At 39.8% G+C, this 14,181-nt stretch overlaps 1 protein-coding gene across 3 annotated transcripts; it reads right to left on the bottom strand.

The window, feature by feature from the left end:
• Window positions 1-14: 14 nt before the first annotated feature.
• On the bottom strand, window positions 15-8,052 carry mterf2 (mitochondrial transcription termination factor 2). Of its 3 annotated transcripts, none has more exons than XM_017693855.2 (3): window positions 7,898-8,052; window positions 7,509-7,647; window positions 15-4,685 (listed from the first exon to the last, which is right to left on the bottom strand). In XM_017693855.2, the coding sequence occupies exon 3, from the start codon at window positions 4,651-4,653 to the stop codon at window positions 3,535-3,537; it is 1,119 nt and encodes a 372-aa protein (XP_017549344.1). In that variant the 5' UTR covers window positions 4,654-4,685; window positions 7,509-7,647; window positions 7,898-8,052; the 3' UTR covers window positions 15-3,534. The 3 variants fall into 3 exon arrangements, with proteins under 3 accessions (XP_017549344.1, XP_017549414.1, XP_017549499.1); XM_017693925.2 differs by having other exon boundaries at window positions 7,513-7,647; XM_017694010.2 differs by having other exon boundaries at window positions 7,930-8,052.
• Between the last annotated feature and the right edge of the window lie 6,129 nt (window positions 8,053-14,181).

Here is a 14,181-nt window from a genome sequence, read left to right as displayed (position 1 = left end):
TATAATGTGCATTGATTAGCTGTCACGGAAGATTTTTTTGACTGGATATCTACATGCTGACCATCAGGTAAAGCCAAATCCCTTTGCTTAATATAGAATGGGTTAGTGTAATATGCTCACGCTGCTTTTGTCTACTTTTGGAAATCCAGGAAAGTTCTAAAAGTGTCCATGAAAATTGGTGCATCCCTATTTGAAATTAAACACGGCGCTTTCCAAAGAACATTGATATAAAACTTTATGAAACCATGGAGACAAAAAAAAGGAATTCTAATTTTCAATATTGTCCATCCATCATACTTTACTAAATATTGCTTAGACTTAAGAGGCAGGGTACTGATATGCAAGCAAAGATTTTGCCACTAGATGGAGCCAACAGCATGGGTAAGATATACACCACTTCAGTCCTAGCAGTATTTAAGGGGGGGGGGGTGTATCAGCTCTCTGCTGTTTGAATGCTACTTCTTTTGATTAAGAACTTGAATCGTGATATATATCAATCATATGATTGCTGTCCTCATACATAATCGGAACACTCCAGTGCATTATGTTATAATTTCATGAGGAATGACGCAACTGAAATGTTCCAAAAAAAGTCACCATTTCGGAGACGCAAGGTTTTGTTCTGACAATGACAATATACTAACTTCTAGTACAACAGACTAATTATAAGCAGTACTCACTGTTATATACAGTGAGGTGAAACAAATTCAAACACTTGTTTTTGTTATTTAATATACTCCTAGTATATACACTCACTGAGCACTTTTATTAGAAACACTTCCTTATAGGTACAATCACTGTCCATGTCATCAGCTCCACTTAAACATCAGTAATATGCAAGTGAAAAGTTCATCAAATCTCAACCCACGAGCACTTAGACAAATCAGAACTCTTTGGGAGCAATGTACTCTGATCAGGCAAAACAAGAACAGAACGCATCAGAAATAATTCAGCTCGTCATGTCTGGAGAAAGAAGGGCTGCGCATACGAGTCCAAGAATACCAGACCCATTCTTGGCCAAAAAAATCTGTATCTGGGGAGAAGATGGACATTTCATCAAGACAACGACCCCAAATATAGGGCCAAAAAAGTCAAGACTGGTTTCTAAAAGAAACAAGGTTTTTAAGACAGTGTGACAAGAGGAAGCTTTGCAAGAAAGTATTATTTTAACATTATTTTATAAAATTCCTAAAATTTTCCTCTCTTTTGTTTATGAATATACTTCTAAATAAAAAAAGCATGTCGTCAAGTCAAAAGACAGGATGTGTACATTTGAACTGGATGCATATTAAATAAGAATAAGCATCTGAATACTTGTTTCTTCCTTTACACACTCAGTACTTACACCAAAGCTACTAAATAAACGGTATTTTTATTGAGAAAAAAAAAAAAAAAATCAATATAAAGATGGTGAAGGACATCAACACATTTTGTGCCGTAACACTTTAGATGTTCGCAGGTTTTCAGGAATTCTTCATCAATAATCTGATTTCATTTTTCAAAATACCATGTTTTATTTCTGTCATTTAATGCTGCTGTTTATTTCTCCTTACAGTTTGTTTTCCTGCTGAAATAGGTGAACAACCTCTAAAGCCACTCCGCTTAGAGGAATAGCAGGAGGAGGGAGGGAAGCCGCAGAAGACTCGTCTCAGAGCTCACATCAGTTTAGCCTCATCTACATGACCATGGAATATTTACCACCTTAATATCCCACCACACTGGGGTCAAAGCAGGAAATGAGAGGTTTTAATTGCATGTGTCATCTATTTTCATATTTTCCTTGAGTTATGCCCCATAAAACCAATGTATAACACTCGCTAATAATACCCAGTGTCACGTTTTAAATGAAAAAGAACTATTTATACTCCTTCTTATTAACCTCCTATGCTTTTGGGTATAACTCACTGTGTCATTAGCAGGAAGGAGACGGCAGGCAGGGGCCAGGGATGCTCAGCCAGCACTGACTGAGAAAAGAGGACAAAGCACGGAGAACAATAGGCTAAGACATGACTGGAGACAAAATGTACAAAATTAGGTTTTTTGTTGGTAACTGGCAATTAGAAAGTTCTTATGTCAATAATCGATCATTTTAAAATAAATGGCATAGATTAAATAATATATGTGAAATTGCATCACGTATCAAAGTGCCAAAACATTAAACATTTTAATGTTAGTACATAAAGCTACCAAAAAAAAAAAAAAAAAAAAACACTAACTTAGAATAAGAGAATTAAAAATGTGCCTTACAGAATCTGTAACCTATTCATCTAAATTTCGTATAAGGAAAATGCTATGGGTGTTATCCTTGTTGGTCCACAGTGATTTTTACACATTTAGGTATAATTATATCTCTAATAAAATCCAACAGCACTCATTCACAACCAAATTTGGATTTGCTTCCGTTTTGTTAAAAATCAGTAATTCCATGTCAAATGACTGAATTTAATATGAAAAATTAAGTGACATGCTCATGTTTTAGCCATATGATATGAATGATGAGAACCTTATTCAGATTTGTGCTTACGCAAACTCAGACAAACTTCAGATTTGCACATTGAGTTAATGGCTTCACAAAGTGCACAGCATGAACGGACATTTACATAAAACATTAAGTTCTGTAGCCTGATTAACAAGGCTAGAGAAGCTCTGCAGGGTTTGCACTTAAAGATTAAAAAGAAGTACACTTCAAATCACTTTAAATAATAGCCCAGAGGCCAGAAAAGTACTGCAAACTCTCAAATTAGACTTTGGCAGCACTGTGTTAAAGCTGAGGAGGGCTATTCACTGATTTTAAATACTAATTTATTTAAATGCACCGTTTCAGGAGGCATTCTCCTCAGACCTGCTCTGTTCTACAACACACAGCATAGTAAGACTTATGGAGCACTTAGAAAGCTGTATAAATCTATGAGCAAAACATTGTGATGTAAAATCCATGTTTTGAAAAAAAAATGGTGCAATGCTCAGTAATCCATAATACCATAATAACCCATAATTTTAGTAATAAAACATTTCTTATAGTATTTCAGGACCACATGCAAGAACATAAATAGATTAGATTTAAATTAAAAGCTTAAGAAGTACACTCACTGGCCACTTTATTAGGTACACCTTGTAACCAGGTTCATTTACCATCCCCCTTTACACCATTCACCAATGGTTAGGACATCCACAGGACCACCACTGAGCAGGTATTATCTGGGTTATGGATCATTTTACAGCAACACTGCTGTGTTTTACAGACATGTCATTGCACTGCTGAAAATGCCCCACCATCCACAAAAATACTTGCTCGGTGCGAGTCTTGTGGGGGTCCTGACCACTGATGAACAGGGTGAAGGGGGCTAACAAATTATGCAGATAAATGGACTACAATCTGTAGGTTTAAAACTACAAAGTGCACCTATATGGTAAGTGGAACTGATAAAATAGATCGTGTACATACAAAACAGTTACACATAATAAAAGGACCAGTGAGTGCATTTTATTGTCTAATAGGAGGTACCATTTCACAAGAAGCGTTCTCACTCATCGTCACTCATCAGTCCTGAGGGGGGCTACAGGGTTAAAGAGTGGCCTCTCTCGCCTCGGATACAGTTTTCCAAAGCTGATCTCAAAGTCCTTCTTGGTGCCACTGAGGACATCCAGACTGCCTGTCCTAATATCATAACCATGAGTGCGCAGTTTCTGAATACGATATTGAACAATCTGTGTGGTAAGTTCCATGACTGTGGGTGTCCCCATGATCTGCTGCAGGCTGATTCCAGCACTGAGGAGTCCTTCAAACCTGTCTGCCAAGATAGGCACAGAGTAGTAGAGCAAAGCCGGACACTTAAGCACAATCTGCCGGAGCTCAGTCTCTGTGCAGCCCAATATTTTCTGAGAGTAACCCAGACTGAGGCCCATCGACTCTGGCTGGACCTCAGTGACAAAGCCTTTTAGTTTGGAGAGCAGCTGGAGGAGCTCAATGCTGGTGAAGCCCCGGTCTTGCAGGAACATCAAGTTATTCTGTAAGGCTTCTGGAGGCTTCATGAGCATGTATGGGTTCTGACTAAGCAGCTTCTGCAACCAGACCTTTAAACTAGTCTCATTGCCTCCTAGCTCCAGGTATGTCTTCTGCAGTGTTTTAATCATCTCCTGATTCTGTTTCACAGATCTACTGAAACTCTGTGGTGCACTGGCCATCAGCTTAGCAACAATGCGCTTGTTAAGGCCCAAACTTTGGAAGAAAATGACATTGGCCCTTTGGCTGTCAAGATGGCAGGGTGAGGTGAAAAAAGAGGCGGGGAATTTTTCAATGATTCCTACCAAGTCCCTCTGGCTGGCACACACTGACATCCACAGCTCCTTCTGAGCTTCCAAATGCTCCGGCCTGCAGAGAATGGCCTCTGGGTGGAGTTCCAACACTCGAGCAACAACCGGCCTGCTGGCCCCAAGGTCCCTCAGCAGGGCTGCTGTCTCCATCACATAAGCAGGGTGATGGTGCAACACCCATGCCTTCAGCTTCCGGATCTTAGATACGTCAACTGAAAGGTTGTAAAGTGCATTCACAGTGAGTTTGTTCTCTGCCGGAATGGAGGAGCAGTATCTGCTGGTGAGGCAGATAAGTGGTTGGGCCCGCTGGCATAGAGATACAGTCAGTGAGCGCAACATGGTTGGACGTGTCACAGGTCAGTGGTGTATACCTGTAGGAGATATAAATATTCTTTTAGCACTCTTAAAGCCCTTAAATACACCAAGTGTCTGATAGCATCCAAACATTAATGAGTGACTTCGGCTACTTCAAAGTGCAACTACTGGCATCACAGGTGTTCAGTTGCACAGTAGAAAAGCATTACCAACAGAATTGAGCAGCTACACACAAACTTAGGGTCACCATGTCCAATGCCAAGTGTCAGTTAGAGGGCTATAAAGACTAAGCTCCTGTCCCTTTGAAAGAGTGAGACCTAAAAACCCCAAACCTGAAAGTCAAATTAGATAAATTCCATGGCAACCCACCCAATCCTCCCAGTCCATGGATTTTCTTGGAAAAAAAATGTGATCTGTCAAATTCAGGGGACTTGCAAAACCCTATTGCTCTACTCCAAGCACTTTTTAGTTATGAATTTTATATATATATATATATATATATATATATATATATATATATATATATATATATATATATATATATATATATATATATATATATATTAAAAAACAATTCTGTGTTTTTGCACTCTAGCCTTACTAATTGCTTATTTTTCACTGGATTAAGCTGACATCTGTACTGGACATCCAAGAAACCCTAAGGATAATCTGCAATGTGTATTTATGTAAACAGTTGTTGCTGAATGTTTCACAGTAATCAAATAATAAAAATAAAATATTTTTAAACAAACACAATCTTTAATTTTGAAAAATTAATATCTACACTGGTTTTCACTTTCATCCAACCAGATTTGGATTCTGTCTAGCTCCATCACTTGTAGAAGTTATTTTGCACTGCATAAATAACTGTGTGCCACAGAGCTTACTAAATATACCAATTTAAGATATTTCGACTGTGTGTAATATATATTTTACACACACACACACACACACACACACACACACACACACACACACACACACACACACACACGAAGGATTATTTGAATTTGCTTAAAACATTTTAAGGTTTTAATATTCATTGCAGATATACTGAAAAATACAGTTCTTAAAATAATTCATAATTTGATGATTTAATATTTTAATAACTTATTGCAAATAGATATCTTTCATACTTTTCCACTGGTGGTAATATTACATTCAGTGGTTTTATTTCATACGCAGATATTTGTACTATGTTGACTAAGGTTTTCTATCTCTATGTGATACATATTGTGTTTCACTGGGTTCAGGTCATTTGCAACTTACAGCTTGTAATGGCTGGATTTGTAGCAGACTAGGTGATGTCATGTTGCTCCGGGTGTGTGGACAGTTATAGATACACACAGGAAATATGTTTCTTCTGCTATTGGTTGGGGACTTCCCACAGCAGCCAAACCGCTCAGTGTCAGAGACAAGCACTCATAGCCACCAACCTAGCCTAACACAACAGGGTTTACTATGAGTATTACACTGGTCGACCATGACCACAGCCACCAACAACAACAACAACCATCTCAAGCATTTCACAGGGGTTGTCAAATGGGCACATTCTTTCGTCCGTGTCTCATGGAATTAAACCGACAACACCTCCAGAAGGCTCAACAGTGGTGTCTGGCATCCCAACCCCTTCCATACTCACGACAGGTTAGCACACATGTCAATATCAATATCAATAGCAAACAAGATTTAACATCTCTTCTTGTGTATATCTAAAGCTGTCTACACACAGAGCAAGATGACATCAGTCTGCAACAAATTAAGCCATTACAAGCTGTAACTTGCAAATTTCCTGAACCCAATAAAACACCGGCTCAACAGGAATCACACAGAGATAGAAAAACTTCAACAGAAGAAATATCTACCCATGAAATAAAACCACTTAACGTATTACAGCCAGTGAAAAGTATGAAAAAGTAGTTATTTTCCATAAATCATTAAATGAAGGAGAAATGCAACAGCAATGTAACAACGCTTTACATACCTGTAATATATATTAACACCTTCCCATAAGAACAAGTTTCAAGCAAATTCAAATAATCCTTCTTGAAAAAAAACAGTCTTAAAAAGTGCGTTTTCAGCTGTGAAGCTATGCTTAGCAAGATCTGTGGCACTCAGGTTTTCATGAAGGACCAAATGACTTCTAGATGTTACAGTATATTTATAATTTGCTTACTGTGAAACGTTCAGCATCTACTCGGATGAAAAGATGCTGCAAATTAGATTTTTTTCAAGAAAATTCATGACATGAACTGGGAGGGCCGGGTGAGTTGAAATCACTGATAAAATCTGACAGAAATCTCAATATTTTGTAGTTTGACTCAGTAAATAAGTAAGTAAGTGATACTTTTTTGATCCCACAACCGGGGAAATTCCACCTCTGCATTTAACCCATCCGTGAAGTGAAACACCACATACACACTAGTGAACACACACACTAGGGGGCAGTGAGCACACTTGCCCGGAACGGTGGGCAGCCCTATCCACGGCGCCCGGGGAGCAGTTGGAGGTTAGGCGTCTTGCTCAAGGACACCTCAGTCATGGACTGTCAGCCCTGGGGATCAAACCGGCAACCTTCTGGTCACAGGGCCAGATCCCTAACCTCCAGCCCACGACTGCCCCCAAAATAGGTTAGGGTTAGACTAAATACAAAATATGTGGGGTTTTGGGGGGGTTGTTCTGGCTATTGCGCTTGCGCACACCCAACAACCTGACTGGCTGTTGTTTTTGAAGGGCGGATTTTCTCTGTAAACAAGATGAAGATTATGTGACAATTATTAGTTCCACAACAGGGAGATTTCACCTCCGCATTTAACCCTCACACACACACACGCACACACACACACACACACACACAAACAAGGGGCCAGTGAACAAACCTGCCTGTGTCGGTGGGCAGTCCTATCCACAGCCTTGGGGGAGCAGTTCAAGGACAACTCAGTCACGTGCTGTCGGCTCTGGTGATCCTACCGGCGACCATCCGGTAACAGGGCCGGTTCCCTGACCTCCAGCCCACGACTGCCCCACAAACAGAAGCAATGTTGAGTGTTACGAGCTTTCCCATTCATTTTTCAACCAGTGACCCCTCATTTACATCCTCTCTGGCTGAGGCTGTTACTGCATCAAAGGGGTGCCTACAAACATTTGGATAGTGTATCGCAGACGGGACGGATCTTTGAACGTCCTTAAACAAATCAAGACAGATTTTGACCAACTGTTGGTCATTAGGCTATATTAGGCTTTTGATACTCAGACAAGGACTACTTACAGTTAGTAACAGACTGTGCAACAACATCTGACCTTCATGAAGAGGAATCAGTAAGCCGCTCTTTTCAAAGGGGAACACAGGAGTTAACCTCCCGAGAAAAGCGCCCGCCTGAAAATTCAGAAAACTCCTCACACCATAACAGAGGAGCAGCTTTTCTACACCTTCTCAGTTTTGTAACCGCCATGAAATGACTGCTTTATACCGCCCCCTCCGGATAGGCGCGAGACTGACAACCTGACTCCTGCATGGCTGAGCTGCTCGACTCCGGAGTCGACTCCGATTCCAAGGACTCAGCTGAGACGATTCCAAGAGTCCACATCATTTCTCAAAAGTCCACAATTTCACAAAAGTCCACAATTAAAATCTTGATTCCAAAAATCAACTAATAGGAAAGATCTGGCAAAATATAAAGTAGAATATGAAGTATATAAAACACTTTTGTTGATGGTATAAATGGCGAGTGAGTGTTAACTTCATGTGTTACCACCTCAGTTGGAAAGAAGATGTCAGTGAGGTGGTAACACACGAAGTTATACCATCAATAATAGTATATTATATTGCACTTAACATTTTGCCCAATCTTCTATCCTGTGACTGTAATAGCAAGGTAACTTAGCTCACTGTCAAGCAGGGCTGAACAATTAATCGTTTTACATCGTAATCAGTGCAGTTTCCAAATTGCAAGAGCTGCAATTTTCATTGTATGATTTATTTATTTATATAAATGTAACCTAATAACACAAACCTTGAGACCCACTAGTTTGGCACTTGACATTCATCGTTCAAGCTGCAAGTCTGAGAAAATGGATGTGTTTGTTGACAGAAACAGGCCTGTGATCACTTGCAGAAAACATCTACAGTTTTCCCTTTTATCTGAAGTATCTTAAGATGCTTAAAATCCCTTTAGGGAAATGTTTTATTGGTAAGTGAAAAAGTGTAAATTGTTTTAGTCTCTACGTTTTAGTTGGAGCACTTTAGTTTAACATGTAAATTTACAGCTTAATCTTTATTCCTTACGCTTTACTTAAGATAAAAATATTTATTATTAAATACAGTTTTATGCAAGTGACATACAACTGTTTTTATACCGCTTTGCGCTGCTCAGGAGTTTATTTATAGAGGGTAATAGCATTTAAATCACAATATTGCCCACAACAATTGCATTTAGATATTTTACTCAAATTGTTCAGCCTGTCAGGGCTTAACTGAACGGCAATGGTACCTGATCCTCCTGTCAGCATCAAGTGAGTGTTTCAGCAGGAGCAAAGTTGATTTTGTTACAAATCATACATTTTACTTCGTTTTCCACTTTGTTAAGTTAGTCTAGTTATGTATGAGTGGCCTGGAATTTAAGAATCCACTCTTTTTGGGACTCCTAGTCCTACTGCATGGAGTAAATGATATCTCTGGAGTTAATAATAAAGTTAATACACCTAGATCACCTAGTCTGCATCTAATGGTTTATTGAGTTACTTGTCAGTTGATCACATTAAAACTAAGTTTTAAAACTGAGGTATAGTGATACTGATTGAGAAAATGTCTGTCGTGAGCAGCAGATTTTCCTAAAATGGCACTGTAAGCACCATAATCAACACAAAGCACAATTAGTTTAAACAGTGGAGGAGAAGTGAATCACCGTGGGAGTTTAATCACAATGCTGGATCATGACTGCCTCCTCAAGCTGTTCTCACAGCACACCCTTGGCAGTCTCTCCTTCCAATCTGGCAACTCTATGAAACATTTGCTTTATATTAAGGAGAAGAATGAAATCAGGGGCAAGTACACAATAAGAGTGCACAGTGAGAAGAGTGAGATAATGGCATGATATGTGTTTTGCTATTTTGGAATGTTCCCAAAATTGAAGTAATAATCTATGTAACATAATTGGTATTAGTGCAATTAGTGATTTTTGGTCCTTAGAGAGTTAGCAGTAAGCTTGCAAGTTCATTTAAGAGCTTCACTGAAATGTTGTGCTTACTTGTCTGCAAAAACATAAGGAATGCAAAGCAATACAATAAGACCATTTAGCACAGCTTACAAAGACGCACTGTGAAACAGTGTGGAAAAAAAAGAACTGCCAGTTAATGATTTAAGGCCTAAAATGCACCATGCCAATTAACTTTTATCTCTGCATGTTGGCATAAGAAACACTAACTGTCATTGTTGTCTTTCATTGTTGATGAAGGTAGATTAATATGAGAGCTTTTACAACTCAAAAGTGTATTCCCCATAAAAAAACACTGAGCTGTACATTGCAACCCGGCCCCCCCGAGCCTAGCAAATGTTTTACTAAACCACAAATGTGGGTGAAAATCGTAATGTTGCAATAGCAATGAAAGTCAGACCTTTACTACCGGTTCTGCATTGAAAGGTCGTGCGACACAGAACACTTAGTCTGAATATCTGTAAGGGCATGACAGATTTACAGACTGTGCTGTGAGCTTTTTCTTTCTTGTTCAATTCTCTAGTGAATGAACCTGAAACAAACATCTAAGACTTATCACTCTTTTCTCACAAAGTGTGATTTCATGGGTATGCAGTTGTGTACTTTCCCCTTGTGCAAACTTACTTTCTGGCATCTGCTCCTTGCGTGCACACACATATGCAGAGAAACAGTAAACCTGCCCAACTACACGCTGACGTACAAGCTGTGTCTTCTATTATTTATGAAAGATAAAGTTAATAAATCTGAAAGCATGCTAGGTGAAGGGCATGTTCTCTACATAGATGGTTAATAAGTCTCAGATTTTTTGGATTACAAAACACCTGAGAACAGGTTAAAGAGAAAATGTAACCAAATTAGGCAAGAAACACAGCATGACATGGGCGGTTCTTAACGCCAAACCTCAGAAACAGGTTACTCAGTTCTCAGGGTGTGATAAGACAGTGCTTCAGAAATTTCTACAGTCTAGATGACTAGCAATGCACACGATGACCAAATTCAAATTCTTACTGGTTTTGCTGCTGGCTAAGGCTCTGGCTGAGGAGGTCCCAGAGCCCCTTTTCAGGGCAGTAGGAGGGGAACTGGAAATGGGTTTTTGCTTTGGAGTGGACTACATCACATTGTACAAGCTAACTGAGAAAGGGAAGCAACTGCTGGGAAACTCTTCCAACGCAGCAGTTGCACCTCCTGAGGATTACAGGGACCGAATCAGTCCTACCAATCAACTCCATGGGCTACTTGGTATGCAAGTTGTGAATCTCATGCTCTCTGACTCAGGTGTCTACTTGAGAGAGTGCTGGCGTGACAATGAACTTGTTAACCACCATAAAAGCTACTTGCATGTGTGTGATGGGGAAGCCGTTTCTCAGGCGATTTTCTTGGGATCAGATGGAGGTGTAGATCTGGTGTGCAACGTCAGTTATTCCAGACAAAATAACACCACTATCAAATGGTTCAAGGAGGCGTATAGTGGATACAAAAGGTCTTTGCTTTTGGACACCAAGTCCCAGGAGCCACTGCAAGAGGAGCTGAAAGGTATCCTACAGGTGCGAGATGAAGGCTTTTCACTCCACATTTCAGAGCCTGGTCTGAAGAACGATCACAATTTCTTCTGCCTTGTCATGGAGGGTGAGCAGTGTATGGGCTTTCAAAACATGTACCTTCCAAACAGTGGTGAACATGATTTGCAGTCTGTTTTTTATGGTGTGGGAGAGTCTGCAGTTCTGTCATGTTCCTCAGATTATTTGAAGCAAAGACAGGTTTACTGGGATACACCTTTAGGAAAAGTTAACTCAACAACAACAGACAAAAATAAAGATCCAACCAGCAATGACATGTACATTTCAAAGAGCAAAGAGACAGGAAATGATTCACTGGTTATTCCCTCTATCACACCCAATCATTTTGGGGAGTACAAGTGTTACCCTAATATGATGGAATACTTCATTACGGTTTGCTCAGAACTGAAGACAAATGAGATTCAAATACATACGGGAAGCAAAGTTACCCTGGAATGCGCTATGACCACAGACGAATCAGCCAACATTCAATGGTATCGACAGACAAAACTTGAGGAAAGCAACCTCATTTATGACTCAGGAGATCCTTCTCTAAGCACAAATACTAACATTGATATTTTAAACACTTCTCTCACAATCAGTGAATTCACTGAGGAGGACAGCGGAATGTACTGGTGTGTGGTGCTTTTGGACTCTACTGACTATGCTGACGATTTCCTAGAGGATGAAGATGAGGAAAATGACGAGACTGATGACTATTGGTTTGAAGATGGAGAAAACACAGACAACTGCATCTTGAAGCAGGTGACCCACTTGAAGGTTGTGTCTAAGCCTACATTCACCACTAAAATACCACGTAATAGAATGATCACAGATATGGATTCTGCACCTGAGCCTGATTCTGAGTCTGGCACACTTCTGTATGCAGTGATTGCAGTGGTTGGACTAGTGATACTGCTCTTGATTGCGGTTGGTGTAGTGCTAAAGCTGAGAGCCAGGAGAAGAGCTGCTGATCAGAGCAGGACAGAATCTTCTGAACAGCAAACTGTATCTGAACCCCTCGTCAATTTGAAAAGCCTACACTGAAGCTCAGAGAACTTCTGCCTCACGTCTGCTCAGAGAATTATCTGTCATACCTGCCTCCCTCCTTGCAAGCTGGTAGGCTTTGGGTCCATGAATGTACAGTATTTCATTTTTACAAAGGGCACAATGTTTTCCACATTATCAAACCTAATGCTTTTTACCAAAGTGAACCTAAAGGGCATTGGCTGTAGGGGGGAAGGATCATTTACATGTAAAAGAAGGGAAAGCAGGAAACGCTTTCTGCAGTGCGGAATACCCTCTTGGATGGCAAATGGAAAATGCTTGTGTGTATTCAGTTGTATAATCTGATCCTGAAGAAGTGAACTTGCATGTTATCCCAAACCGCAGACAAAAAAAAAGAAAGGAATCCTGAGTGGGACTTATGGGGTAGTTATGCAGATAAAGTCTGGCATGAGTGTAATGTGAAACCACACCTGGCACAAAGCGACACTTCCTTATGTAGGGGCGACAAGACCAGTTGGTTGGCTTCCATGTCAGAACTACATGTACACACTTCAAGCAAACAGAATTTGTTAAACCAACAGCCTAAAGCAGGCCTTACACTTTATCTGTCAACATTCTTCAAAGGCAGTGTGGGTCCTATCTCCTTATCTTGTATCTTAACTATTGCATGGGGGATGACTTGCACATGTATTTCACATTGTTTGGAAAACTGCTCTGACTTCTGACACAGCAGTCATCCCGTTTTTGTATAAGTGTAGTCAAATTGCTGCCTAATGTGTCATTGCATTTAATCTATACCATACCCTGTGTTTCTCTAGTATTTTTATAGGTGCTCATCAGTTCATCAGTGGGTTGAACTTGCATCTGGAGTATACTGTAGTGTTTCGCTGCTTTAATACATCCAGTTCAACGCAACAGATGTTTGTTAATGAGCTAATGACTTCGATTAGTTGAGTTGGGGGAAGGGAAAAGTAAAAAAAGAGCTTTGCTGCACTAGAACTATTTAAACGATTCTGGAACCAAAATATAATGTTGTTATGAGTGTAATTATGAACCCAAGGAAAATTTTAGTCTGTGAAGTAACTTTTCAGATGACTGCAATAAAGAGTTAGAAAGCTAAAGATCTGATCTAACAATTTGCACTCTTGGTTCCCTAGACTTTAAAGATATATTTGTTTATTGCAGGAAGGCTATTCTTAGAACATTTTGTCTACAAAAAAACTGATCACTGCAATGATAAAATAAAGATTACATGCAGTGTCTCTTGGCCTAAAAGCTTTTTTTTTATCATCTCTTCCCTGATCAGAGACCTGCACAATTTCCTTGCTTTCATTTCTCTTTGCTGTCCTTCAATGTGCCAGTGGCACGTTTCTGCAAATTGTCCACTTGAGCCTATTACTCTCCTGACTCCAATAGCCTGAGTCTAACGGCTGGGTGGGTGAGCAGCAATCGGTTGGTGAGAGAACGGAGGGCGCTGATAATGTCTAGAGAACAGAGCGCTGCGGTGATGAGCCCAATTATGCAGCATAAAGCTGCAGCAGAAGGCTCCTTTAGGAGAAGGAAACTCAGGTACAGGAAACAGTGGGGAGCTTCTAAAGCTGGGTTTGCTAAATGTCAGTGTGAAACAGCTATTCAGAGTATTAAAGGTAATTTTATGTTCGAGTGAAGGGATGTTTTGAAAGCATTAATACATATCTGTATACTTGGGCTGGAAATAAATCACCTGCTATAATTGCTTTGTTTACACAGACACACATTAATCTATTAAATGTTGT

The sequence above is a fragment of the Pygocentrus nattereri genome, chromosome 7 (genome assembly GCF_015220715.1).
Source record: "Pygocentrus nattereri isolate fPygNat1 chromosome 7, fPygNat1.pri, whole genome shotgun sequence".
Taxonomy (NCBI): domain Eukaryota; kingdom Metazoa; phylum Chordata; class Actinopteri; order Characiformes; family Serrasalmidae; genus Pygocentrus; species Pygocentrus nattereri.
The sequence above is the reverse complement of the archived record's forward strand: the minus strand, read 5'-3'. Positions and strand labels throughout refer to the sequence as shown.

Coding starts and splice junctions, on each gene's coding strand:
- mterf2 (XM_017693855.2), bottom strand. CDS start 4,653: ATGTTGCGCTCACTGACTGTATCTCTATGCCAGCGGGCCCAACCACTT.